Source organism: Strigops habroptila, chromosome 8, assembly GCF_004027225.2.
Source record: "Strigops habroptila isolate Jane chromosome 8, bStrHab1.2.pri, whole genome shotgun sequence".
In the NCBI taxonomy this organism is placed as follows: Eukaryota; Metazoa; Chordata; class Aves; order Psittaciformes; family Psittacidae; genus Strigops; species Strigops habroptila.
In genome coordinates, this window is record NC_044284.2 from 46,641,431 (window position 1) to 46,667,117 (window position 25,687).

General features: G+C 57.8%; 1 protein-coding gene across 8 annotated transcripts in view; it reads right to left on the reverse strand.

Annotated features, from left to right (window-relative positions):
• Positions 1-25,687, reverse strand: part of KIF1A (kinesin family member 1A) — a 41,396-nt gene that overhangs the window by 3,459 nt on the left and 12,250 nt on the right. Inside the window, exons 7-50 of one of the 8 annotated variants that reach the window (XM_030494067.1) lie at positions 25,347-25,458; positions 24,917-24,994; positions 24,530-24,595; positions 24,240-24,257; positions 23,792-23,867; positions 23,599-23,677; positions 23,185-23,327; positions 22,749-22,775; positions 21,162-21,370; positions 20,564-20,643; positions 20,173-20,248; positions 18,030-18,109; positions 17,635-17,741; positions 16,928-17,011; positions 16,651-16,831; positions 16,496-16,568; positions 16,140-16,233; positions 15,861-16,009; positions 15,526-15,704; positions 15,299-15,436; positions 14,181-14,441; positions 10,822-10,940; positions 10,656-10,741; positions 10,180-10,318; positions 9,851-10,016; positions 9,431-9,521; positions 8,971-9,089; positions 8,747-8,802; positions 8,208-8,316; positions 8,020-8,086; positions 7,843-7,927; positions 7,358-7,463; positions 5,550-5,576; positions 4,102-4,125; positions 2,634-2,748; positions 2,249-2,382; positions 2,040-2,101; positions 1,783-1,928; positions 1,462-1,674; positions 1,226-1,303; positions 805-929; positions 521-664; positions 210-402; positions 16-134 (exon numbers count right to left, since the gene is read on the reverse strand). In XM_030494067.1, coding sequence (XP_030349927.1) covers positions 16-134; positions 210-402; positions 521-664; positions 805-929; positions 1,226-1,303; positions 1,462-1,674; positions 1,783-1,928; positions 2,040-2,101; positions 2,249-2,382; positions 2,634-2,748; positions 4,102-4,125; positions 5,550-5,576; positions 7,358-7,463; positions 7,843-7,927; positions 8,020-8,086; positions 8,208-8,316; positions 8,747-8,802; positions 8,971-9,089; positions 9,431-9,521; positions 9,851-10,016; positions 10,180-10,318; positions 10,656-10,741; positions 10,822-10,940; positions 14,181-14,441; positions 15,299-15,436; positions 15,526-15,704; positions 15,861-16,009; positions 16,140-16,233; positions 16,496-16,568; positions 16,651-16,831; positions 16,928-17,011; positions 17,635-17,741; positions 18,030-18,109; positions 20,173-20,248; positions 20,564-20,643; positions 21,162-21,370; positions 22,749-22,775; positions 23,185-23,327; positions 23,599-23,677; positions 23,792-23,867; positions 24,240-24,257; positions 24,530-24,595; positions 24,917-24,994; positions 25,347-25,458 — 4,833 coding nt within the window. The remainder of the gene's footprint in view (positions 1-15; positions 135-209; positions 403-520; positions 665-804; positions 930-1,225; positions 1,304-1,461; positions 1,675-1,782; positions 1,929-2,039; positions 2,102-2,248; positions 2,383-2,633; positions 2,749-4,101; positions 4,126-5,549; positions 5,577-7,357; positions 7,464-7,842; positions 7,928-8,019; positions 8,087-8,207; positions 8,317-8,746; positions 8,803-8,970; positions 9,090-9,430; positions 9,522-9,850; positions 10,017-10,179; positions 10,319-10,655; positions 10,742-10,821; positions 10,941-14,180; positions 14,442-15,298; positions 15,437-15,525; positions 15,705-15,860; positions 16,010-16,139; positions 16,234-16,495; positions 16,569-16,650; positions 16,832-16,927; positions 17,012-17,634; positions 17,742-18,029; positions 18,110-20,172; positions 20,249-20,563; positions 20,644-21,161; positions 21,371-22,748; positions 22,776-23,184; positions 23,328-23,598; positions 23,678-23,791; positions 23,868-24,239; positions 24,258-24,529; positions 24,596-24,916; positions 24,995-25,346; positions 25,459-25,687) is intronic. The other 7 variants (XM_030494071.1, XM_030494068.1, XM_030494075.1 and 4 more) reach the window with 7 other exon arrangements.

The following is a 25,687-nucleotide window of genomic DNA, read 5'->3' on the forward strand; positions in this document are numbered from 1 at the left end:
AACTGCCCCTGGTACCTTATGGACCCAGCCAGGAGGGGGTTGAAGGCATAGAGCCAGTCGTGCATGTCCTTGTCGCTGCTCGCCTGCAGCAGGATGCCGCGGTGCTCTGTGCACACTGCAAACGTGTTCGGGGTCTGCCAGGAGAGAGCCGTGGATGAGTTCTCTGCCTGAGGGGGTGTGTGGAGTGGGGCTGGATCCTGGCGCCCTACCTTGAGCATGGCCTGCTGGTCCTCGCTGTACTCCACCTGTGCCTTGGAGAGGTTGAGTATGGCCCTCTCGACCATGTCCTTGTCTGAGTTGTAAATGTAGACATACGGGCGCCGGACCACCACGAAGCGCTTCACCCACCCATTGGTGTGGGGCTCCAGGAAGTGCAAGTAGCCCTTTTTGGAGACGATGGGGCTGCAGAAGGGACCGAGGTCAGGGTGAGGCATGGACCACAAGGAGGTGGTAATGGTAGGGAGTGGTCCCCCCCCAACCCCAAAGCACTCCCTTTCCTGGCTGCCCCAGCTGCTCCTACCTGACCCGGATCTCCTGGATGTCAGGCACCAGCAAACGCTGGGGCTCCTTCTCCTCCTCAGGCCGGTGGCCTGGGGACCTCTTCTGCTCTCCTGCTGCAGGCTCCAGGTCAGGGCTCTCTGCTCTGGAAGAGACCTGGGGGGGTCTGGAGAGGGAGGAAAGGCTAGGATGTAGGAAGAGTGACAGCTAGGGAACACCCTTTGAGCAGGACCATGTCCCAGTGGTACAGCTGCCCTGCTTGAGGGATGCCAGGACATCACCCAAACCTCCTGGCCACCTTCTTACCTGACCTCGATGGCATTGTAGCGTCCTTCCACCAGTGATGGGCAGGTTGAGGAGGGGGTGAGAGTGGTGACCCCAAGAACTGGCATGGATGGGTCTCTCATCAGGGTCACGGACATTTCGGACAGCTGTGGAGGAGTGGAGGTGTGGACTCGAGTTTCTGCCTGAAGCTGGGCACAGGCAAAGGACCAGGTGCCTACTCATACAGGGAGAGGCAAAACCTCCGGCCGGCAGGGTTCTCCCCTGGCACAGGCCCAAGAGCCACCAACTCAGGGAACACCAGGGCAGGTGAAGGGAGCAGGGACCCCAGAGCAGGGACCACTCACACCTAGGTGCCCATCTGGCCCTTGCCTAGCCAGTCCCTCTTGGCCGCACATCCCTCCCAGCCCCCAGCAGCCCAGTGAGCCCAGGGCACCGGCAGTACCTTGCTCTCGCTGGCACTAATGCAGACGTGACTGTGGCTGTACTCCCTGTTGAAGGTATGTGTGAGCAGGCGCAAGCACTGTGGAGAGAGGAGGAAGATGGTAGGATAGGAGGCACCTTCTTCCACCCTTCTCCTCCTGCTCCTCTTGGGCTTTCTCCTGCCACAGTCCCCTTCCGCCCCATGGGAGCCCCTTCCCAGCTTCATCCCTGTGAGCTGGGGATGCTGCAGGATGGTACCTTCACAGCCAGTTCCTTCTGCCTCTCGCTGGGGCTCTCAGGAGGTGAGGTGCGGTTCTCAGTAGCCCCATCAACAGAGAGCGGGGAGGAGACACAGGAGGTGCTTCGGGACTCGGAGTCCTCACTGGAGCAGGGGGACAGGGTCTCCAGGCCCAGGCGCTGGGTTGTCTCCAGCTTCTCACGCAGGAGCAGGTAGTGCCTTGTCTTCTCCACCTGGGCAGAGGCATCCCAGCTCAGAGCTGGCCCCTTTCCCTTACTGGCATCTTTCTGGGGACCATGCACCCCAGGCCTCACTACCCCATTTCTAGCCCAGACTCTTACTTCTTGCAGAAGGCTGAGTTTCTCCAGCTCCCACTGATGGTCGAGGATGAGGCTGTCGCTGCGGGGCCGCCAGCCAGCCAGGTTCTCCTCTCCCCGCACATAGGCTACGGAGGTGTCCAGCACACGCCGGCGACGTCTCTGCATGCCTGTGGGGGCAGAAACATACTAGGGGGTACAGACACACAGGCCCAACCCCAACCACCATGCTGTGCCTCCCAGCCTTGTGGTGAACACCCAGGCAGAGACATGGCACCCACCTGGGCTGCCGGCATCTGCCACACGGCAGAGGCTGAGCTCGTAGACTCCTGTCACACGGTTGCTGTGGTCAAAGGGAGATGAGGCATTACCAGCTCTGTCCTATCCCTGTGCCCCGGTTATTTCACCCAGGCTGCTGGAATGCCCCAGAAGGGCCCCAGTCCCTGGGTAATGGCTCTTCTCTCCCAGAAAGGCAGGAGCAGCCCAGTACCTCTCAGAAGCCCGCAGGCTACCGCTGCCGAAAAGGTTGCGGATGGAGCGGGAGGCAGGAAGCTTGGCATCCCGGGAGTAGAAGACCATGCAGAAGTCTTTGGTGATGACAGCCGGCTGAGTGCAGTTCTCCATCTGCAGCAGGGCAGGAGGAAAAGGTGTCATGGCAGGACTGTGGCTCAGCAACCCATCAGGTCTCTCCCACCCCTGGTGCCCAGCGATTTCCACTCCTGGGGTCTCACCAGGGCCCCCAAGCACTAGGTTGAATCCTGCACCCTGTCAGCATTGGTGCTGGCTAAAGAAGGGGTTTACACTGGCTGGACCCCAGCAGTGAGGGAAATACCAGACGTTGTTGGCATTACAATGGCCCCAGCTAAGGTCCTTGCCTCAATGTAGGCAGACAGGGTGATGTAGATTTTCTCCCGGTACGGGGTGACACGGTTGAGCAGCAGCGAGTTGTGCATGGAGCTATCCCATGCTGTCTCAAACTGGTAGAAAGTCCTGCAACAAAAATGAAATAGCGGAACTGGTAAAACAATGTCCCCAGAATCCCAGGTGAGTGAGCGAGCAAGGAGATGCTATTGTCCCCCGCTGCGGCAAGGCCTGCAAGGACACATGGACATGCACACGCCACAGGGGCAGATGGGGACAGCCACTCCAGAGGACACAGGCTCAAGGCAAAGGGGGACAAGGTGTGGCAGGAGGGGGATGTGGCACCCTTGACATGGCCAACAGGCCAGGGTTCTGGGGAGGAGGGACCATGGGAGGAATGGGGGCTAAGCTGGGGTGCAGGCAAGGCAGGGCAGGCTGGGAAGGCAAAGGAGGGCAAAGGAGGGTGCATGCCCCACCGCCATGCTTGGAGTGGGGTCTGCCACCCCAGCACACCCAGGCAAGGTCTCCACCATCCAGCCCAGGGCACACAGCACCTCCCGGCCCCCGCCAGGAGCAGCCATCACCATACAGGTGGCCAGAAAGGAGAGGAGGGAGGATGCTCAGTGCTAGGGAGTCCCTCACCAGCCAAGTTCCCTTCTCCAGGGCTGCCCCATCTGCCAGCCCTGAGCCCCACCAGAACCCGGGGACCACAGTTTTTCAGCTGGCCCCTGCTGGGCTGTCTCCCCCAGTTCCTGCTCTGCCCTGATCGCCAGCCCCATTCCCACCAGGCTGCCTCACTCTCCTCACTTGGTTTTCCGTCATTCCCAGGTTGGGAGGAAGGAGCAGGGGACACCCAGCCCCACTTGCCCAGTGCCTATGGGGTCCCATAGAGGATGGTGCAGCCACCTAGAGCAAGAGTGGCTACCAGCCTCTTCAGGTCAAGCAGTCAAGAGTGGGGAAAGCAGGAGGCATGGGGGATTCCTGTTTCATCCCCCGCCCTGTTCCTGGGCTGCCTCCTGGGCCAGCCTTGGGTTATGGGACACCCACTCCCCAAAGCCACCTATTGCTGCTGCAGCCCTGGCTCCTGCCTGAGCATCCTCAGGAAGCAGCAATGTCTCAATGAGGATGCTTCAGCACATGCCTGAAGCAGCATCCAGGTGGCTGAGAGGCTTTTTGAATGAGAGCTAGGGCAGCCGGAGGGAGCAGGGAGAGGCTCTCAGCTGCAATTGCCCCCATGTTGGAAAAAGAGGGAGAGCGACGCTTTCAGAAGGTGTATAAAATACATTAAAAACTCCCACATGAGACAGAGCCAAGGCAAAGGATCACTTTTCAGACACAGGTCGCTTGAGAAGGCAGTGCTCCCCAGGGAGGAGGAGAATAGGAGCCTCAGGGGAGGGAGGAAAAGAGCAAAAAGCAAAGGGAGGCAAAGGAGAAAGAGAGAAAAGCAGGTGGGACCAGACCGAGCAGGTGCACGCAAAATACCTAGTGTCATTTCCAAACGAAATGCTATAAGTGGAAGGTGACCCAAGGACAAACACACACACATACACACACAGAAAAACAAAAGGTCAGAAAGCATCATCTGTACGGGACTGGTGTGGGAGCAGGACCACAACAAAGGGGAGCCTCTTTCAAGGAGACTCGCCCCATAGCAGCTCTGCTGGCCAAAGGACCTCCTGCCCAGCCAGATGCTGAATCAGAGCCCAGAGGGAGCTTGGCGAGGGCAGAGGTTTACCTGCATGGGTGAAAACCCTCTGCCACCCACCTTCCTTGCAGTCTGGCAGCTGGGAAGCAGCACATGTGCTCCCGATCCCCTTAACCCTGCCCTTGCTGCCATCCCAGGGCAAGGAGCTGCTTGCCCAGTGCAGCCCCTCAGAAAGGTGCCCCTCATGGCACCCACACAGCAGGAGATTTCTTGGCCTGTCCCTGGTCCACAGGGAGAGCATCACTGTGCCGACAGCCCACAGGCAATTCCAGTGTGACCCCACATCTCCTGAAGTAGAAGGGCTGTATCCATGCTGGATCTGTTCTCCTGCACCCTGGGGTGCTGATGGAGGGACAGATCTGCCCCCGGGCATCTCTGAGCAGGATCAGCTTCTAGCTGCTGAAGGAAGGACAACTTCCCAGGTACAAAGTTACAGAGCCCACCAGGACTCAGGAGACCGCATCCCCTGTCTCCCAGATACATCTTCATCTCTTGTTCCATTATAGGACCCCCTCCTCTGGGGCCTTGGTGATGCTCCCACCCAGAGGCTGGCGGCAGCATCTGGGTCTGTTGGCTCTTGCCCATACACCACACATCAGGCTCACACCACATCCCAGCTGAAGCCCCTCCCCATCCCCAGAAGCCAATCCCCACCATTACACAGGGGTACAACAGTCTATGCCACATTGGGGGGTGTGTGCACCCACCATTGCACCTATGTACAGACACAGCACCACCCATATGCCGCATCTACACCCGTGGGACTACTGTGCACCCAGCCATCATCACTAGGTGCCCAGGCAAGGGCTGGAGGTGGTCTGAAGCCCCCACCATGGCCTACACGAGCCCTGCAGCTACTCCTGGTGGTACTGGGGGCTGAGCCAGGGCGGGAGGCAACGGGGGAGCGGCACACTTAGCACCCGATGCCAAAGAGATGAGAGAGCAGTGAATTCAAAAACCAAGAAATAAACCAAAACCCAAATCAGGCGATGGGGATGCAGGCGTGCGAGGGGAGCAGCAGCCAGCGAGAGCGCGGCCCAAACAAACAGCAAAAGGGGCTAGTGAGCAAGAGGTGCCAGGATGGGAGGGAGGAGGGATGGGGCGTGTGGAGGGATGGGGGGCTGGATGTCCAAGTGCTGCCTCCAGCCGGAGTGAGTGCACCGAGGCAAGGGGAGAGAAAGAAAGAAGGGGGGGTGGAAAAAAAATCAATGGAAACAAATAATACCTAGGCATATCCGAATCAAGAAACTGCCTGTGAAAACACAAAACAATCACATGGTTAGTGTGGGCTCTGATGGGCGGCAGCAGCAGAGAGAAGCGAGGGGGAACCCTGGGGGCTGCCCCCCGCAACTCCTCCCTGGGTGCTCGATGCAGGGATGGATGGGTGCTGGGGACGGAACTGTACTGCTCCCTGGTCTCCTGAGCAGCTCCAGGGAGCTGGGAAGGCTGGGACGGGCAGGGGAGCCAGAGCTGCTCTGGGCAATGGAGGCTGCGTGGCATAAGGCAGCAAAGCAGGGAGCGCAAGCAGCCGGGAAGGAGGGTGAAGCGGACCCTGGCTCTGCCCGCTGTCCTCCCTCTGCCTGTCCTAGCAGGCTGGTGGGACTGAAGCATGCACACCTGCACGCAGGATGGAAGCGGGAAGGGCCCCTCAGCATCCCGCAGGAAGCTGGCTGCCCCCTCCTCCCCCTGCCTGGCCCTAGGCAGGCTCACAGGATGGAAAATGCATGGCATGCGTGCTGGCCTGCAGCAGGACTGGGGCTGGCCCTGAGGCACAGACCCTCTGACAGCGCAGTGAGGCAGGCTCTTGCAAATCCTGGGGCCAACCGGCCAGGTCAGGAGCTGACACAAAACAGGGCAGCCCCAGGAGCCCGCAGGTGCCACAGCCACCCAGCACCCAGCAGCCCAGCGAAAAACACCGCAGCTTTGCCTGGCCAGGCCCTCCTTGCCCAGCCGTCCCTACCTGGCCTTGCTGTTGTCCCCATGGCTGTGCCCAAGTCTCTTGGTCCAACACTCGCACGCATACCTGACCCCATGGTTTGGCTCTGCTGCCCAAGCACTGCATGCCTGTGACCCACCGTGTCTGGGAGCAGCTCTAGCAGCACTGCAGGGTGGCACCTCCCACCCAGACCCCTGCCATCCCAGCCCAAAAACACCCTGCCTTGGGACAGGCCACCTTGGTGCAGCAGCGACCCCAAAGAAAAGAAGGGGAAAAACGGTTCCCACTCTCCACCAGGATGCTCCTACGCTGGAAACAGCCATGTGCACGTCCCAGGACCGGTCCCTGTTGCTCCCGGTGATGCCAATGACCATCCTTGTCTTGTCACAACTACCTGTACACACGCATTCTGGCCAGGGACCCCTGCCAGCCCTCCGAGTTTTGCCAGCAGCCCTGGTGCAGAGGAGAGATCTGCCCTCTGCACCCACCAGTTCCCCACACCACCACAGGACCCAGCAGGGAGATCTTGGAGATAAACCCCTCTGGCCCTGCTGCTCCCACACCCCTGCCAAACCCACAGTGGGAACACAGTCCCCGAGGACAGGCATCACCAAAGTCACCCAGCCATCCCCCAGTGCCCATGAGGGATGGCTTTCCTGCATCACTCCCACATGGACAGGGACCTGCCATAGGCACCAAGTGGCCTTTCCTGCGAGTTTGCTAGGACACAGGACAAATAACCTTTCATGGCAGGTCTTCTCCAGCCACGGGGTTGGGACACCCTCATGGCAGCGGTTCCAACCAGCTCTCTGTGCCAGGCAGTCACAGCCACCAACAGAGAGCAGGATCACCAGCCAGATTCCCTTTAGTGCCAAAGCCTAGTGCAGAGAGGCCTCAGGGAGAAGGAGGGAGGGGTCTGGCATCCCTGAACCCCAAAAGCCTTTGCAGCTCCAGAAAAGTCCCCCCCAAGGCAGCAACGGGTCAGCAGGACCCTGCAGAGGGGCTGAGAGCCCCCTCAAGGAAGAGAGGGGCTCCCGATGTTCCGCCTCCAGCCCTCACCACAGTGGAGGAAGAACAAGAGAAACAGCAGCACGCACCGGTCGTCCTGGGAGGGGTGGATGTACCCAGAGGAGAGGATGTTCAGGGACAGGATGTTGGGGTCGATGAGAGACTCGTCTGCTTCTGGGGTGTTCCGGATCCGACCTGCAAGTGCAGCACAGGGATGCCTCTCAGGTGACAGGCGGTGGCCCTGTGAGGTTCCCCATGAGGGGCATGGGCAGCCCACCTGCCTGCATTGCCCCAGTAACACCCCCATCACAGACAGCAGCCACCCGGTTCTTGGCCATTCGGTGCCGGAGGTCCTGATCCAGCTCCTGGATGTGATACCCAGGACCAAGGCACCGTGCCCACGCTATATCCAGGTGTCACCTGCTGGTAGCTTTGCTACTGCAGGGCAGGAGGAGAAACAAGGCAAGTGTAAAGCTCCGCATGAGAACATGGATGAGAAACAGACCAAGAGGATGCTTGGGAGCTCAGCAGGCTGGGGGATTGCTCCCAGCCCATCCAATCTAGCTTGGCTTACCTACAACCAGCTCCCGCACTTCCTTCCAGCGGATGAGGCTGCCTGTTTCATGCACCAAGGTGACAGTGATCCTCCTCTGGATGCCCTGAGACCCGCAAGGCCAGAGAGAAGAGAGCAATGGTTAACAAAGCTTCTAGCAGGAGTTAGAGCCAAATGGCATTTCAGGGAGGGAAGTACCTGGTGGAGGAGGAAGGTCCCGTGGCACGGCATGCCCCCACGATGGTCCACAACAGCAGGGATGTAGCTGGAAGAGAGGATCATGGCATGACACAGAACCCTGTCAGCCTGCACAAAGGTGCCAAACACTGGCCAAATCACCGTGCCGCCTCCCTCTCTTTCCCGCTCCCCTTTCCAGCAGGACTTACTCGCCATTGGCTTCCAGCTCACAGATCTCAAAGAAGACCATCAGGTCATACTTGCACTGGCATGGGCCGGCGCTGGGCCGAGTCATGGTGCTCAGCTTCGTCGCAGGCACTATGGCAAGTTGGAAAGACAGCTTAAAGGGTGAGCTTGCTGCTGGCATATGGAGTGTCTGATGGCAGGCCGGATACAGGCAGAGCAGGCAGGGACGGCAGGAAGACACATGGAGGTGGCAGCGAGGCAGGAGGGAGTGCATAGAGGGAGACAGCCCCATCCCAGGGACCTTTCTGACCCCTTGCTCAGCCATCCAGGGTGGGTAGCCTCCTCCCTGCCACTCCACAAGAGGTGGGAAGGGAGCTTTGTATCATCTGGGTGCTGAGGGAATGGGTGTCAGGGCTTTAGGGTGCCCCTGGTGGTAATACATTTTGGTCCACAGTACATTTTGTGGTGCCCAGGAGTCCTAACTGGTTCCCCTGTGGAAGGGGACCCTGTACCCAGCACAGGGACTATGGGTGGGCAGAGGAGTAGGAGGCCAAATCCTTACCTGGTTTGGAGAGCGGCATCACACGGGGCAAATGGCGCCGGGATGGCCTCAGCGGGCTGCAGAGAGAACCGGCTCGGTTAAAGCATCCACAAAGACCCCTGAAACAGGCAACCCCACCTACACCCCAGGGCCACCTCCTCCCGCCACCTCAGGTCCCCAGGAAGCCAGCTGCACTGGGTGCCCCGGTGGCACCCAGGGGCTGGAGCAGCCCAGGGTGCACCCACCTCAGGACATCCTTGCAGAGGGGTGGGAAGGGGTGCTGCTGGTAGTGCCCAAAGACTTCAAATACAATAGGCTGGCTCTTGATGTATTCAATGAAGGATTTGGTCACCTCCACAGCAATCTAGAAGAGAAAGAGCCACCAACAGTGCAGTTCATCTGGGAAAGAGATGCAGCCAGCAAAGCACTGGGGAGGTGGGAGGGTGCAAGCCTGTCCAATCCCCTACAACCCATCCCCTTCCCTGTGGCCCAGGGATGCTCTCCCTACAAAGACCACTGCTGTGAAATCCCAGTCTTTTTGGGTGGCAGGTTTTTGCTCTTTGCCCCACACATCCACCTTGTCTAAGGCTGGCTTAGCTAGGCAGCTCTGACTATCTTCTCTGGGGAGAAGATCCAGCCAACGGCCCTGCAGAGACCACAGCAGCTGTGGGGGTAAGGGGATGCAGGCAGGGCAGGGGCGCTTACGTTTTGGACGTGATAGAAGCCCAGTGGTGGCCCCCGTCCTGTGTTCTTCAAGGGCTCTGTTGAAAAGGCCTCGTCATGGCGATGGATGAAGCTGCAGAGGGAAGGAAAGTGACTCAGGAGCTGTGGGATGGGCATGTGCTGGAGCAGGGAGGAGAGAGAAGGCAGAGAACAGGACAAGAGTTCCTCCCAGTACCCTGGGCTAGCACAGAATCCCCCTGAGCCTGATGGGAGCCTTTCCCTGCCTTTCTCCAGCAACCACAGAAGGTACCACACAAGCGCATGGGCTCATCCTGCAGCTGTTGGGTTTGCCTCCCATCCCTGAAGGGCTCAAAGGTGGGGGTTCTGGGGCTCCCCCACATTCTTCACCAGCCCAAGGCAACAGCCAGAGCACGATGGGAGATGCAGGGCTGGGGGGCTCACTTGAACTGGCAGAAGATGTCTGCATATTCTGCAGAGATGCTGGAGGCTTGCAGGACTGTCACGCGGAAAGTGAACATGCTGCCCAGCTTCAAGTGCTCCAGAGCTGTCTCCAGTGGCCCTTCTGACACAGGCTTCTCTGGGCTATCCAGGAGGTCCTCTGGTGTTACTGCAGGGAGAAAAGGGTCCCCAGCAAGGTGAGGCTTTGTCCCCTTCACCGTCTGCCAGCAGCCCTGCACTAGGACGGTAGGCTTTTAATGCTCGGGCAGGTGCAGGAGGCTGGGTGCCAGGGAGGGAGGCTGCTCCCCAACCACTTGTCAGCACCCCCTCACCTGTGCAGGTATTGTTGTTGACCTCATCAGCGGAGGGACCCACATCGCTGAGCTGCCCCTGGCCTTCGACGATGCGCAGCTCCTCCTGGGAGGTCCCCGAGCGAGACATCCCCACAGCTGGGCATGACTCCGACTGGAACTGCACCAGGAATCACAGAATCACAGAATGGTTTGGGTTGGAAGGGACCTTAAAGATCATCTAGTTCCAACCCCCTGCCATGGTCAGGGACACCTTCCACTACAGAGGTCAGGGTGGTCCCCAGAGTGGTTCCGCTTGCACTGTCATCACTGCCCCGAGCACTAGGACACCTCCAGCTCTCCCCTTCCACCCCACAGCAGCCCCCCCTGGGACACAAGCAAGAGCAGGGTGATGCCTGCACCTCTAGGAGCCAGGTGGTCCCTATGGGGGAGCATCACCATGGCAGGCAGAGGTCTGTGGTACTCAAGCACCCACCAAGAGCTGGCTGCCACTGTACCTTCTCAAAGTGCTGGTCATCGAAGGATATCTTGGCCGTCCCCGACTGCCGCACGCCGGAGCCGTAGTCAGGGGCTTCCTCATCCGCTGGAGGAGGGATGGGGGTGAGCCAGCATGGGGGGTGTGGGGGATGTGAGGGACACATTTTGGGGGGGCCCCCCTCCTACCTGAGATGGCCTGGACCGCCACGCGCAGGAAGCCCTTCACCTCACCCTTCTCGCTGACGATGGCCACGCGGTGGACCAGGGGCACAGGGTAGAGGAGGTTGCTCAGGTAGACGAAGGCCCTGCCAGAGAGGGGAAGGGGGGAGGGACACACAACACGGGGGGGAAGAGCGGTCACTGCTCCCACCCGCAGGTGCCCAGGCGCAGTGGCATGGCCGGCGCTGGCCGGGATCCCAGGTCACCGCTCACAGCACGACCGCGGCGCTGCAAAGCAAAACTAAAGAGAAGGCAGCCAGGGCCAGCCGGGAAGGGTCGGGAACGGGCAGCGGGCAGGCAGCAGGCAGCGCGCCGTGGGCAGCACCACGAAGCAGACCGGCCTTGCCTACCTCTCCGGCTGTCACCTCCGTGGCGGGCGGGGAGGGGAGGGGGGCTGCGCTGGTGCCACCGTGAAGCTGGGAGGGAAGAGGACCTTCTCTGCAGTGGAGAGCCAGAGCACTAGGGCAGGAGGTGCTGCAACATGACTTGGGGGCAGCTGCGGAATCACCATGGAGGGGGACAAGGGCAAGGCAGGGAGGGGAAGGGAGGGTGACAAGGGAGGTAGAGACCAGCAGGTGTGAAGGAGAGGAGAGGAGGAGGTCCTGGCCAGAGGCCAGAAGCCTCCACAGATGAACCTGCTCTGCCTGCAGTGTTGCAGGACCACTGGTGGCTGCAGACAGCCTTTGCCCTGCTACATAGCATGGCTGGCAGCATCAGTGGCATGTGTCCCCCTGACCCCATCCCTTCACATGCATGGCTTCAGGATCCCAGGCTGCCCACCAGCACGTCACAGGCAAGGGGCCGCAGTGGGGTTCAACATGATGCGACGGCTGTCCCATGTCTCTGCCGGCAATTCCCGTCAGGCTGCAGCTCCCTGTTTCTCAAGTGTTTTGCCTCCTCTTGCCACCTTCTTCAACCTCCTCACTGGCTGGCTCGCTGTTAGACTGGCTCGACATTCCTCCTGGCACTCTGGTGATGGCGGTTGCCATGCCCTCAGCAATGACAAGTCATCTACACAGCCTTTGGCACCAAGCTCCCTGTCGACAGGCGCCAACTGCCCTTCCCAGCAAAGGGGGGTGTGGGGTGCCTGGCACCCGTCCCCAGGGCACCCACCGATGTCTTGACACGCAGTGTCTTCAGGTGTCATGTGGCCAGCCAGGACACTTCTGGTCTTTGCATCTCCAGGCAGCTGTCAGTGCTTTCTTGCCTTGCAGGCATCTTTGCAGACATCCAACAGCACCCAAAGGTGGCCGAGTGGGCTCTTGCTGGAGGCCTCAGCCCCACACTTGCAGCCCAAGCCCCAAAGTCTGGAGGTTTCCCCTTGCTCTGGTGAATCCCATTGACCTCCAACCACTGCTTGAGGCTTTTTCCACCCAAATCATCTCCAAGGATTCAAGTTGTGAAGCAAAGGTGATGCCCCATTACTGTCTCCAGCTGGGCTCATCTCACCCCATGTCTTCTCTGAGGCCACCAGGGTCAAGTGGCTGGAGTGGGCCAGGGCTTCCCAGCAGGACCACATAGCCCTGTGGCCACGGGGAGGTCTCGAAAGTGCATGGATCTGGATGCACCCACCATCCTGAAATAGCAGGGCAGCTGCTGTCGAAGCCAACGGGGTGGAGGGTGAAGGAAAGAGAGGGAGGGAAGAGGGGGAGGGAAGGAGGAGGGGGACACGTGTGTCACTAGAGGAAGGAGGGCAGGGACACTAACCACAAGATTGGTGAGGTGCAAAGATGGCATGCTCAGACCAAAGAAAAGCCTTTCCAAAGGAAGACAAAAGTGAAATAACCCCAATTTTTGCTAAAGCTTTGGAGAGATAGAGCCAGCAGCTAAAAAAACACCAAAACCAAACCAAACCAAAATAAACAAAACAAAAAACCTAAAAGGAGAAAAAAAAAAAAAGAAGGGGAAAAAAATCAAAGACAAGGATCCAATCATAAACCAATTCAAGCACACTTCACAAGAAATGTGGCCGGCGGAGCTGCTGCGCGGGGAGCCAAACCCAGGGCAGACTCAAAAGAAGTCGGAATGTGCCAAGCTCCAGGGAATGTGTCCCCGGCACGGAGCGGGGCTGCTGCCACAGGGCCTTGTTTCGTTTTTTGAGGTGCCCCCGAGAGTTTTGGGGTTTTTTGATGTGTTGGTTGTTTTGTTTTTTTAAAATAAGGAAAAAAGGAAAAAAAAAAGGGGAAGAACCCAGCTCTTTCGGTCTGAGGCTGCAGGACTCTTACCCCACCTCCGCCCTCTCTGCCTGCACTGGTCCCCTTCTTCCCCACCTCGCTGCTCATACCCTGCCTGGCAGGAATGAGCCTGGCTTTAGCATGCCATGGAAGAGGAGCTCCAGCTCCTCCCCAATTGGAGCAGCCCCAACAGGGAGAGGTTCACTGTCATGAGTCCCTCTTGCTCCTGCCTAGGTCAGAGGCTCCAGGAAGAGCTCTGGGCACACATCACCCTGGGAAAACCCGGAGCAGAGCTGGCAGCAACCACATCCCATATTGAGGACAGGTAGACCTAGACTGGACTTGGTAGCTGGTGGGTTTCTCCAGGCCAAGGCTGATGGAGCCCCTGGGGGTCTCCTGGCCAACAGGTATGAAAAATCAGAGCTCTTGTCTTTGGCTGGAGCTGAGGAAGAGTTAGAGCCTGCACCAGGTCCCCATGGCCTCCCTGAACATCTCCTGTGCCAAGCTGGCAGGGATGGCCCCAAGCCAAGCACTGGGTATGTGCGGTGAGAGAAAACACCGCTTTCACAGAGTCCTCCTCTCCCTCCTGCACCCGGGTCTCCTTTTTCACCCTCAGCTTCTTCCTCGATCACGTGGGGACATTCAAGCCCCCATGTCCAGGCAGGGGGAGCTCACATTGAACAACCCAGCGAGAATGGCCAAGCCAGTGACAGAGGCTTCAAAGTGCCTGCATGTCCCCAGCCAGTGGCACTGCAGGGAGTCACCCTGAGCCAGGTGGAAGGTGACTGGGACAAAAGTGCCCAGGCCCAAGACCACCCTGCAGCTTCCCCAGCTGCTTTAGTGCTAGGGATGCAGCGGAGCTTCCCTTCTTGGGGGCTGCGCCAAAGAAGGACCTGCTTAAAGCATCTCCAGCAGAGCTGATGCTATCTGCCTCCTCCTGCTCTCCCCTACTGCTGCTATGCTTGTCATAGCCCTACCTCTGTGGGCAACTTGCCACCCCACTGGGTGCCGTGGGCTTGGCAGCAATCCCAGCCAGCTGGCCACCCCCTGTGCCTCCAGGACACCCCGGAGGTGGGAGTTGTGTCCGAAAGCAGTTCCCTCACGCGAAAGAGCTAGTTCCTTCCCGGCATGCTCTCCTAAAACCTCACCAACCTTCCTACTAAACTGAACAGGGGGGAGCGGTCGTAAAACGGATCCCGGCCATCACACAGTGGGCACTCCGGAAAGATGTCTTCCTCCAGGTCCTCCGCCTCCTCCTCCTCCTCCTCCTCCTGCCCCTGGTGCTGCTCATCAGCAGGCTCGGTGATGTCGGAGTCGGGGTTCGAGAAGGTAGGGGAGGGGGTGAGATCAGCCATGCGCTCGCTCATGCATGTGTTGAAAAGAGGAGAGCTGTTGCAGCCAGAGATATCTGAACTAAGGTTAGTACAACAAGATAGAAGACAGGTTAACACCAGCTGTTCCAAACAGAGAGAGCAAGAATAGGAATTTTGCGTTTTTTCTGGTTTGTTTTGTTTTTCTCTTGGTTAGGTTTTGGGGTGAGAGGGTTTTTCTGCTTAAACCAAAGGACGTCAGGAAGTAAAGACCTGCCCATCCAGTGTGTCTCCAAAGAAAGCCAACAACCGCCGTCAGTATAAAGGGCGGAGAAAAGAGTGAGCCAAGGAACTGGTGCAAACTGTGGGGATTCCCCTTGCTGGCTTTGCGGGCAGCACAGGGATGGCATGTGGCACGAGGCTCGCTGCCACCCCTGCCGCCAAAGGGAATCTCTCCACATGAATGCGGCTCAGCCCTGTGCTCTCACTGCCCGCCAGGGCAGACCCATTCTCCGGGGTAGCCCATCTTTGTTGCCGGCACGGCACCCTTCCAGCCGGCATGAGGGAGGTGCAGTGAGACACGTGGCACGTATCAGACAGACAGATGCTCAGACACCAACGCGTGCACATGGACGCGGAGGTCACAACAACACAGGCTCTTGGCCTGCTGGACAGTTGCGGGCCCCCACCTCCCACTGTCAGCAAGCCAAGAGCCCGTGTCTCACAGCACTGGGTTAGGGCAGGCAGCAGGAGCATTGTCGGGGGCTTGCAGGTCCCTCAGGGTCCCAGCAGCCAATGTGGAGGAGAGCCATCATAGGCAAGATGGGCCCCGATTAGCACCATGTGGGGACAACACATCCTTCCAGCACACGGCCCCAGGGAGGTGAATGCCGGCGGTGCTTCCTCCTGCGGGCTGCCTGTGGGTCCCAGCCGTGCTTAACAAGGAGCCGAAGAGCTCACCTGCCCACCAGCCTGAACCAGGGGAAGCGGTCGTAGAAAGGATCTCCGCCGGTCACCACATTGTCACAGTCGTCAATGACACTAGAAGGCACTTCTGCTGCACGGTCATACATTTCACGCATCAGATCCAGGCGTTGCCTGCAGGCAGAGGGGAATGAGGTGGACAGTGGTGAGAAAACAGGCTGAGGCCAGCCAAGCCCTCCCTGGTGCAGGCATCATTCACGCACCTCAGCTTCTCCAGGGTCCAGTAATGCGTTGCCCCATTCTTCTGGTCCTGTACCTCCACAGCCACAATGGTCCGGGGGAATGGCCGCTTCTCCCGGTCTTTGGCAGCATCAGGAGGCAGCAGGTCAGGAGGGAGAGGCGAGTACAGCGTGTCCGTGAGGAGCACAAACTGGAACTGAACCTGAAGAGACACAGAGGGGGACAGTGAGCCACCTGCGAGGACAGCAAGCTCCATGTGCCTTCAGCAAGCCCCTCCTCAGCACTTCCCTGGCTGCCCATGCTTGTGGCCTCTGCCGTGGGTGCAGCAGCAAGCCAGAGAGGAGCCCCAGGCACCCACCTTCTTCTTCAGCTCCACACTGATGGCATTGGCTTCCTTGAGGAAGATGGCATTACCCCAAAGCAGGTCGCGGAGGGAGGTGAATTGGTACCACTTCCACTTCCTAAAGGCCCAGAGGGCCAGCTCAAACTCCCGCTCCGTCCACTGCACTGTGGGGACACAGAGGGACAGTCACCCCACCACTGGGAGGGAGGAAATCGGCACAGAGGTGCCCAGGGGACCCACAGTCCACTCTTCTCCAGAAAGCATCAAAACCCTGTGGTGGCACACAGCCCTCACCTTCATCTTCAGGTTCTTCTTCTTCCTCATTTGCCTCAGGGTAATACCTAGAGTCCATCTGCTTCTGCAAAGCTTCCAATTTGCTCTCGTAGTCCTGGGGGAAGCAGGGAGAGGGATGATGCAACCCACACGGTGTGACCTCCCTCCATGCTGCCACATAGTGCTTCTCCCCTTGCTCCCTGCCCCAGAGGAACCCGGCCTCCTTCCTCCTCTGGATCCATGTTTATGGGGACAACCCCAGGAACTACATGTTTGCCCCTATTTTTAGGACACACAGAACCACCCCTTGCAAACATCTTCCATGACTTCAGTCATGCTTGGGCAGCCTAAGAAGGAGCAAGGTCCTGGCCACCTACCAGCCTTTGCTGCTCAAGAAGGTAATTTGCTTCCTCTCGCTCCCTCCGGTACTGGTCCTCCAGTTCCTGGAGCCTGGGAGGAATGGGGAAGGAGAGGATGACCAACCTGGAGGTGGATACCCAACTCCTCATTACCCCAGCCCCTGTGCCCTCACCGCTGCTCCATCTCTTGCTTCATATCAATGCCCTGCTTCTCCAGCAGCTCTCTTTGGGCAAAAGCCCAGTCTACGGGCTCAGCCGGGGTCTCGGCACACGGGGTCCGCTCCCGCTCCTGCCGAGCCTGCTCGGGGTGGTTGAAGCGGAAGACGTGGCTCTTCCCCATGATGATGCGGTTTCCTACAGGGATGTATGCGGGGTGGGGAGAAAGGACATAGGTTTAATGTAGGGCCCCTGTGGGATGGAGGGAGGTGGGTTAGAGCAGTGGGGACCCACCTGAGCGCAGGATGCTGGGCTCCGTCACCTTTTTGCCATTCACATAAGTGTCAGCACCTTCACAGGGCTCCAGGGTCACTATTACTGGAGAAACAGCCAGAGGGGAAGAGGGGCAGAAGGTAAGGCGGAAGTAGAGGGATAAATCCTGCATTCCCTGCTCCACTGCTCCTGCAGGCTTCGAAAGGGAGAGCTGCCCCAGCCAGCACCCCAGGCATGGAGTAGGGGGACACCAAGGTACCCACTGGCAGCACCCACACCCCAGGCAACCAACAGGGCTTGGCAAATCTCATGTTAATCAGAGCAGTCCCAAGGACTAAAAGCAGCTGGAGACTGCATGTGAGAGGAGATCAGAGCCTCCAGCATGCATCTCCAGCCTCCCCAGGCTTGTCTCCCAAAGCCCTTCCACTCCCAGGTTCCTGCTGGTTCGTGAGGTGGCTTCTGCTTCTTGTCTGCTATGGTCTGCTCTTCTGTCCTGCTCTGATCTCTCTGGCCTGCCTTACCATGGCAGCTTCCACATGCCTTGCATGAGCTTTCCTCCCAGCCTGGTGAGGGCCGCAGCTCACTCTGGAAGCATGGCGAGGCCACGGCCATGCAGGAGAGCCCCACTAGTCTGAGGAGGGCAGGACCCCTGGCTGTGGGCAGGCGCTGGGGACATGCAGAGGGACGGGGATCTGTGAGGAGGTAGCACCCCTCCAGACAAGGAATACCTTCACCACTGGTTTTGTTGTCACTGCGGAAAAGGCAGTGCTCTTCCTTAATGAAGTGCCCGCTGAGAACGATGTCCTGCCTCTTCTCTGCATCTTCCCGGCCAACCCTGCCAGGGAGAAATCCAAGCTTGACTCTTCCTTACAGCAGCCCCTCCCAGGGCCTCCCCCCAAAACCATCCTTGGGGCTGACAGGAGCAGCCCTTGGTGCACAGCAGGACCAATGTCCCTAATAAGATTATAGTAAAATACATTTTTCCCACGTGGCTATGGCATTCTGGGGATGGCCCGAGAATGGTGTCCAGCCTGGGGACAGCTGTCAACCTGCTGCCCACCCAGCAAGTCAGGCACTGAGATATAGGCTACATTCCCCCCACTCCATCAGACCTGGCCCTCACCTTGTTATCCCATCCTTGATGTAGTAGAGAAGACACTCAGACATGAGCGGGTCCTCATTCAGGTTGACCAAGTGGGGTGTCTGGGGGAGACAAACAAGGAGTTACACCGGTACGCCTCATCCATCCAGGTGTGAGGGATGCTCCCAATGGAGGTGGGAAGTCAACAGCACCTCAGGCTGCCCCTAGCATGGGCTCTCCTGCTCTCTGCAACCCCAGGACAACATGCCCAGGCAGGTACTTTTCAAGGGGACTAAAGAGAACCAAGCAGCCAGGATGAGGATGACCTGCCTCCACATGCCTCCTTATTTTCCTCCTCAAAGGGCTGAGCCCTAGGTACCCTTTCCCCAGCTGCCTTTGAAAACTCATGTTCCAAACAGGCCCAACATGGAGCCAAACACTTCCCATGGGGAGCCCCTGATACGGCTTAGTGTCTCCTGGGGCAGGACCCTGCTCGCCTGCACTGCGTGTCCACAGGCCCTTACCTCACCATAGTACCCAGCTCTGCTGTGGACAGTGTAGCTGAGGCAGAGACATGTCCCATGCAGTGGTTGGTTTAGGATGAGAGGAACTAAAAGTGCCTGTTTTCCTCCACTGGTGATAGAAGGACACATGAAGCACCCGAAAGAGCAGGTACCAGATCAGAGGTTCAACCAAAAGTAGTGGAGACCTGAAGTTGTATCTTCATGCTGAATTTCACACCCTCGTCTCCTTCCTAACAGTTCCTTCAACACTTTCTTCTATTGGATCACAAACCACTTTGCTCTTGACAAGGGGGAAGTTTCTCCCCGAGAACAGACCTCTCTGGCTGCAGCTAGTTTGGCTCGCTGCATCACAATCTGCTGGGATTGCACCTTCAGGCAACAGGCAAAGTTCTGGGAGTATAAGTAGATGAAGTTCTGAGTTTCCCAGAAATAAGAAGAGACCATAAGAAACATCTTGTCAGCCCACTGACACCCGGCATGCAGAGGTTTCCCCCTCACGACAGTGCTACGAATCCTGGCTGATAGGAGAGACTCACTCCAAATAGTGCAAGAGAACTGGAGGTCAAGGAAATGCAGGCTTTTCTCCATGGTGGCTGACAGGAATAAGTTGGCTGTAACATTTAACCTCAGGCCCTTCTTGGGTAGACACATAGCCCCAGGGTATGAGATTCCTTCAGCTTATAGTTTTCCTCTGGAATTGCAAGACTGGCTAATAGAAGGCAGATGGTCTACCTTCCACTGAGCTCCCTGGAGACATAACCACCCCAGCAATGCCATAGAGCAGGACAATGAAGTCCTGTCCTGCTTTGCCCTTAATGAAATGGGGTTTTGCATGCTATCGGTGCTAACTTTCCTTGCCAGCCACTGGAACAGCCAGAGGAGTTTCCACCTCCCAGATAGCTGAAGAGCAAGGAGGAACCAAGACCACCACAGCAATGCCCCACCTCCAAGACTAACTTGCTTTGGGGAATAAACCCCCACACTTTCTATGCAAAGGTCTGGAGTCCTGACAAGCAGCAGCTGAAACAAGAATGAGAAACAAATATAACAGTGTAGAAATTTGTCCTGAGAGCCACGCCAAGGCATGCAAAGGGAAGGTCCTGAAGCCTTCATCATTGAGTGCCACCACCTCAGCTGGGGACACACACATCTACTAAGGTGTTTGGCCAAGCGATGGTTACACAGACAAGCAAGGGGCAGAAATGTGCTGTAACTGGTGCTTGGCAGGGTTCACTGGCACACAAACTCTTTGGAGCGCGGCCAGTATTTCCTTAGAAAACACCTTCCAGCATGCTACAAGCAATAAAGAGTATGGAATATTTCTGCACCCACATTTCTCAACGAGGACTTGCCGGTTTCAGGGACAGCAATTTCAAATACCCCAAAGTATGGATTTTTATAAGCTGACACTGAAACCCAAGACAGCAAAGCCCTACCTGAGTGGGGACAGCATCCAGGCAATGGGGGCTGTATGTTTAGCCATGTGTTTCTAATGATGTTCGTACCCAGCAGAGTCAACACTGTGATTTCCCCCATAGGTTTCAGAGGAAAGGCTAAAAATATTTGGGGCAGGCCAGCAGTGATAGGGCAGGTTGAAAGGGAGCTGTGGGGGTACAAATCAGCCCTCGTTTGCCAGGAAGAAGAGAGTAAGATGATCCTACCTTTTTAGGAGAGAAAACACCCAAGGTGCCTCCATCCTCCCTCATGGCCACCCCCATTTCGGCAAGCAACGCTTCCCTGAAGGAGCAAGGATAAAAAGAGCCTGTCAAAGCCCCATGAGTCCCTGCAGCCAGCACTAGACAAGCCCAGGACAGGACCTGAGCTCATGGGTTTGCCCCACAGATCACAGCTGTAGCGTTTGCTTCAGCTCTTTTCATGTCTCAGGAGGGTTTCTCAGAGCAGACCATGTCTGTGCAGGCTAATGTGGTGGGCACTGGTGTGCCCAGGTACAGCTGGACAGTCAAATTGCCAAGTGCCCCAGGAGGCGAGATGCCTGAGGACCCCCCACCCCATGCCATCCCATGCCATTCCATGCCACCCCAACCCACCCACCTTTCCATCCGGATTGCTTCTGTCCTACGCAGCTTCTCTTCCCATGTCTCATTCAGCTCCGCAATGATCTTCTCTGTTTCCTGGCAAGCGTAGGGTTATCAGCGGTTAGGACATCCTACAGGCAGCACACCTGCCTGCTCCGCCAGGCTCTGCCCAGCATGCCACAGTGGGACACTGGTCTAAGTTTCATGAGGTTTACATGAGCCACAGCAACATTTCACCCACATCTTTCCATCATCCCCATCCTCAAAGAGGAACAAAGACCAGCTTCTCCATCCCCTTGCTGCCAGTCTGCTCCTGTGCCATGCTGAGCCAGAAGTACCCATCCCAAGCCAGGAGTGTCCATCCCACAGGGCAAGGGCAGCAGCAGCACCTCACAGGGAAGACAGCAGCACCCTACCATGCCAAGTCCTCTCCCATCTGGAAGTCCAGAACACTGGGCAGCTCTGGGTCTGTCCGCTCTGCAAGAGCACGCCTGAGCATTGCTTTCTATGAACATTCCCAAATGGGTTTCCAGAAAACACCGAGCCCCCTTCACAAGCCTCAGTGCAAGAGCATTCAGCTGAGCCCTCCATAGTGCTGGGCACCAGTCTCTTACCTTGAGCCTTTCGATCGCCTCTTCGCTGCCCGGAGCAAACATGATGCGCTCATGGAGGCTGGCGACAGAGGCTGCACGGCTGGACAAGGCTGACAGGGATGAAGAGGGGCTGATCCCGGCGATGGCATTGGTCACTGTGGAGAGATTGTCATGGCGGTGACTCAGCTCTGTCCCTCTAGCATCATTATTGTTCTCAAAGTCGGACACATCTATGGGTGAGGAAGGAGGGATGGGCCAGGGAAAGACACACGGACAGGAAGAGAGGAAGAAAGAGAAAGATAGAGAAAAGAAAAGCTGTTGGGAAAAAAAAAAAGTGGCTGGATGCATCGAGAAGAAAGCCAGGAATTACAAGGAAAAGGCGCATGCAACAGCACAGCGGCGCAGGCAGCAGCAGGACAAGGGCATATGCATATCTCCCCCAGCCCAGGCAGCCCCCCTAGAACAGCCCTGGAGCCTTCCTGGGCACCAGGGGATGCTTTTTTGCAACACCAGATCCTGCAGCCATCAGGTCTGTGACCAACCTCCCCCCGCAAAAGCGTGCCACTGCCCCTGTCGTCCTCCCCCACTGACACAGCACAGGTAGTTTTCCTTGCCCAGCTGCCCCAGATGAGCTGGATCTGGGGGCAGAGAATGAGAAAGGAAGAGGAGGAGAGTTGGTGGCCTTCTGCCCTACAAAAGGGTCCAGGGGATGGAACAGGAGAAGCCGTGGAATCCCCTCCCTGGCAGAGCCCAACCCCTAGCCTGCTGGAGCATGACCTTGGCCAGGCAGTCAGAGAAAGCAAAGTGAGAGCAAGGTGACAACACCCCCATTACAGGCACTGGTAATCAGCTGCCACCAGACCCCAAGGCAAAGGGACCCAGGTATCAGAGATGCTCCTCCAGTCCCCGGAGGGCTCAGCACGCTGGGGCAGGGGCTCAGCATGCTGTACCAGAGGCAGGCATGGCACAGGTTATTGGGTGCAATTGTTAGTCACCCATCTCCATCAGCCTGTGCCTGGGAAAGCTGAGACAGGAGGGGAGGGCCAGGTCCCCATCTCCTCAGCGGACTCACCATAGTCTGGCTGCACTGCCTGGCCCAGGGTGGGATGGGGGGATACTGCTTATCCACGGGCAAAAACCTCCTGGCCATCACCACACATCCCTCTACCAGGAGAGCACCCTACCAGCCCACCCAAGCACTGTGCTGGGCTCCAGTCCCAAAGAGCCCCAGTGCCAGCAGGAGCAGCAGCAGCAACAGAAAACATTACGACAGCATGGAGGAAGGAGTCCCCATGGGGTTCAGGCTCTAAGCATGGCAGAGGGGGAGGACTCTGGTCCCTCCAAGCACTATCCTGAGCCCAGGTGCTAGCCACAACTCTGCCACCGTCCCCTTTGCCCACTCCCTGGGGACAGCCAGCCTGCGGACAAGCAATGGTTGGACTTGATGATCTTAAAGGTCTTTCCAACCTTGTTGGTTCTATGATTCTATGAGCAGCTGGGGCTGGCTACGGGAGCCTTTCCCCATGCTGCACAGGTGCCCCCAGGCGCAGCCTATGCCTCCCAAAAGCTATGAAGCAACAGAGAGTACCAGTGATGGGGAATACACACATTTGGATCCTCCTGCAGCAGGATGGGCTAAGAAAGAGAGAGAGGGCAGGGAGCAGGGGTAAGACAGAGAGAACAGAACAAGAGTGGGTTCATCTCAGTAGGATATCTGACAACACATGGATGAGTGGCCACAGACAGGCACAGCCCCGTGAACCTCTGCCTGGCATGGAATGCTGAAGACAGGAGGGGGAAAGGGAGAAGGGGAGATCTGCTGGGTGTAAAGCAGCTCTTCCTGCTTACAAGAGTGGGATGGGGGTTGCAAATGTGCACACAGGGGCTCGCTGGAGACACCCCGGACACACTTGGGCAGCGTGATGCTGCCATGTGGCCAACAGAGCAAGATGTGGGGCAGCTGCAGGGATGTTGGCCCCGCAGGCAGGGGGGACTCCAGCCTGCTGCCTGGAGCCACTGCCAGAGAGCACTGGATGGTACCTACTGTCAATGATGTCCCCGAGACCCTGGGCATAGAGAAGGTCACGCAGGCGTGCCACCTCATCCTTCAGCTCCCGGATGAGCTTGTTGTTGGGGTCCTCGTTGATGACAGCGTTGCAGCGGATCTGCTTTGCACGGTCAGCGTACCTAGGGAAGGGCAGAGCCCTGAGTAGCAGCAGAAGCAGGGCAAACCCCCAGCTGCTGGGCAAGCAGGAGTGCTGCCAAGCCCCTCCGGCATGTGATCCTTTGGAGGATCCCAGCACCAGGACAAGCCTTTGGCCTCTTATCTGAGGTTGCAGGGTCTCCCCTTGTTGGCCAGGGATGCCACAGAGGTGAGGAGAGCATGTGGCAGTGCCTGGGTTTCATAGATCATCCCTACCCTTGACCACTGTGGAGGTACAATGGTAATTCTCCCTACCTGAGGGTGCTGAGGGTCTCATCGTAGTTGATGTCGGCAGGACTGAGAGCAGCAACCATGGCTGTCCTGGAGTTGCCCCCTGCCCGGAGAGATACACCTGCATCAGGGAGATGCTGGTCCCCACACCAGGCATCACCCTCTGCTTGGCAGCTGTGCCCACCACCAAGCCCATACCTCCCACCCGCATCCTCACCCAGGTTCTCCCGCAGCAGCCAGGTCAGCACCGAGTCCCGGTAAGGGATGAAATCCGTCTTCTTCTTTTTTTTGTTCTGGGGATGAAGAGAGGAGGGAAGAGCTGTCAGACTGCCTGCTCTCTTCAAAAGGCAGGTGACAGTCTGTCCTCAACCATGGGGACTTGAAGGGGGATGGCTCTGCCCAGCCACCACAACGTTAGGCAGCTCTGCTCAGCTCCACAGGTCCTGCCCGTGAAATACCCCGCTTAGGCCAGAGAGGGCTGTTTTAATGCTGGGTACCTACAGCCACAGGGTGAGGAGGATAAGGAGCATGCTGAGGGTTCTCAGCCTCCAGAAGTGTGGCTTGGATCCAGGCAGAACCTCACCCCCAAATCACCCTGCGACCCATTACCACCCAACTGTGCTAAAAACCAACACCCCTCTCCCCAGCCCAGCCATAGCACCTACCTTGTTCGGCCCCGAATCCTGCAAAGAAAGTGGAAAGACTGTTTAAGCAAGCTGCTCCCCTCCTCAGCACCTACCACAGCTCCCTATCCCCCAAGCAGAGAGCAGCAGGCACGGGTCCCCATGAAGATGGCACTCAAGAGCCCAGCTCATTCCAGCTCTGGGGACAGCTTGGGATGTATCTGCCCATCCCTTGGAGCCAGGATGCTCCATCCCTCAGAGCTGAGCCCATCCCTGCTGAACCGAGCCCATTCCCCACAGCGCTGCTGCTTGCCTACACTCCAGCTACCTACCATTTCGGCCAGGGCAGAGATGACTTTTCCCAGCGTGGTCAAGGACTTGTTGATGTTTGCTCCTTCCTGGTGGAGAGAGAAACAGCCCAGATGCTCAGGTCTCATTTCAGAATGGTGCTAAAGCCTGGTGCACCAGGAGGATGAGGAAGTCCCAGTACATGGTGGGCAGAGAGCAGCTGGTCTTACTGGGTAACCAGCACCTTCCAACTGGGACTCATGGACCCTGGTGCAACTGGCACCAGGGAGCTTTCAAACAAAACCCCATCAAGGATTTTGGCAGCATAGTGGGCAAGGAACCAGGCAAGGAAAGGAGATGTCACAGCTGAGGATGAGGGGGCTGGACATGGCGTCCCCACCAGCAGAATGGGACCTCATGCCAGCTCTCACCTTTAGTCTTGTGCCCTTCGCACCGGTGGAGTCAGCTCGCTCGCTTCCTGCCAGGTCCACCAAGCTGATTTTGCTGACCTGCAGGCAGAGATGAGGCTGTCAGCCCCAGACCAGAGCCGAGGAAGCAGCAAAGACCTCCTGAAAGATGACACTGTTCTGAAGGCAGGGTGGGCTCTGCGGGGTCATCCTTGCCAGGATTTGGCCAGGAGCAAAGCTAACATCCTTGCAGGCAGAGCTGGAAGGCACCAGCTGCCAAATATCCTGTCCAGGGGCCAGTCCCTTGAAGGACTGTGAGCCCAGTGCATGCCTGGGACTTACCTCCAACCTGTTCTGACCCTCTATCAGGCCACACCATCTCATCCCAAGTGCTGTTGATAGCACACAAAGTCCTTCCTGGGTCCATAAGGATTCCCCCAGGCTCTGCTCTCACCTTCTCAGTGGTGATGTCTGTCTCAGCATCATGCCGCTTCTGCGTGAAGATGATGTTGAACACAGCATGAGAGCGGCTGCTGGTCTCGTTCATGTTGGTGGCAGCCACTGTGCTGCAGGGAGAGGAGGACAGGGAGGTATGACACTCTGCAGGGGACACTGGAGCAGCTGGCAGTGGGGCCGGGGCTCAGGACAGGGAAGGCAAGTCTGGGGAACAGGAAAAGACTCTGGGAGGAGGAATGAAAAAGTCCAGGCTTTTTCCTGAGCATTTTGAGAGCAGGAAAGAGGTAAGATGAAAATAAGCGGGGGATACCCAATGCTCTGACAGGAGGAGACTGCCAC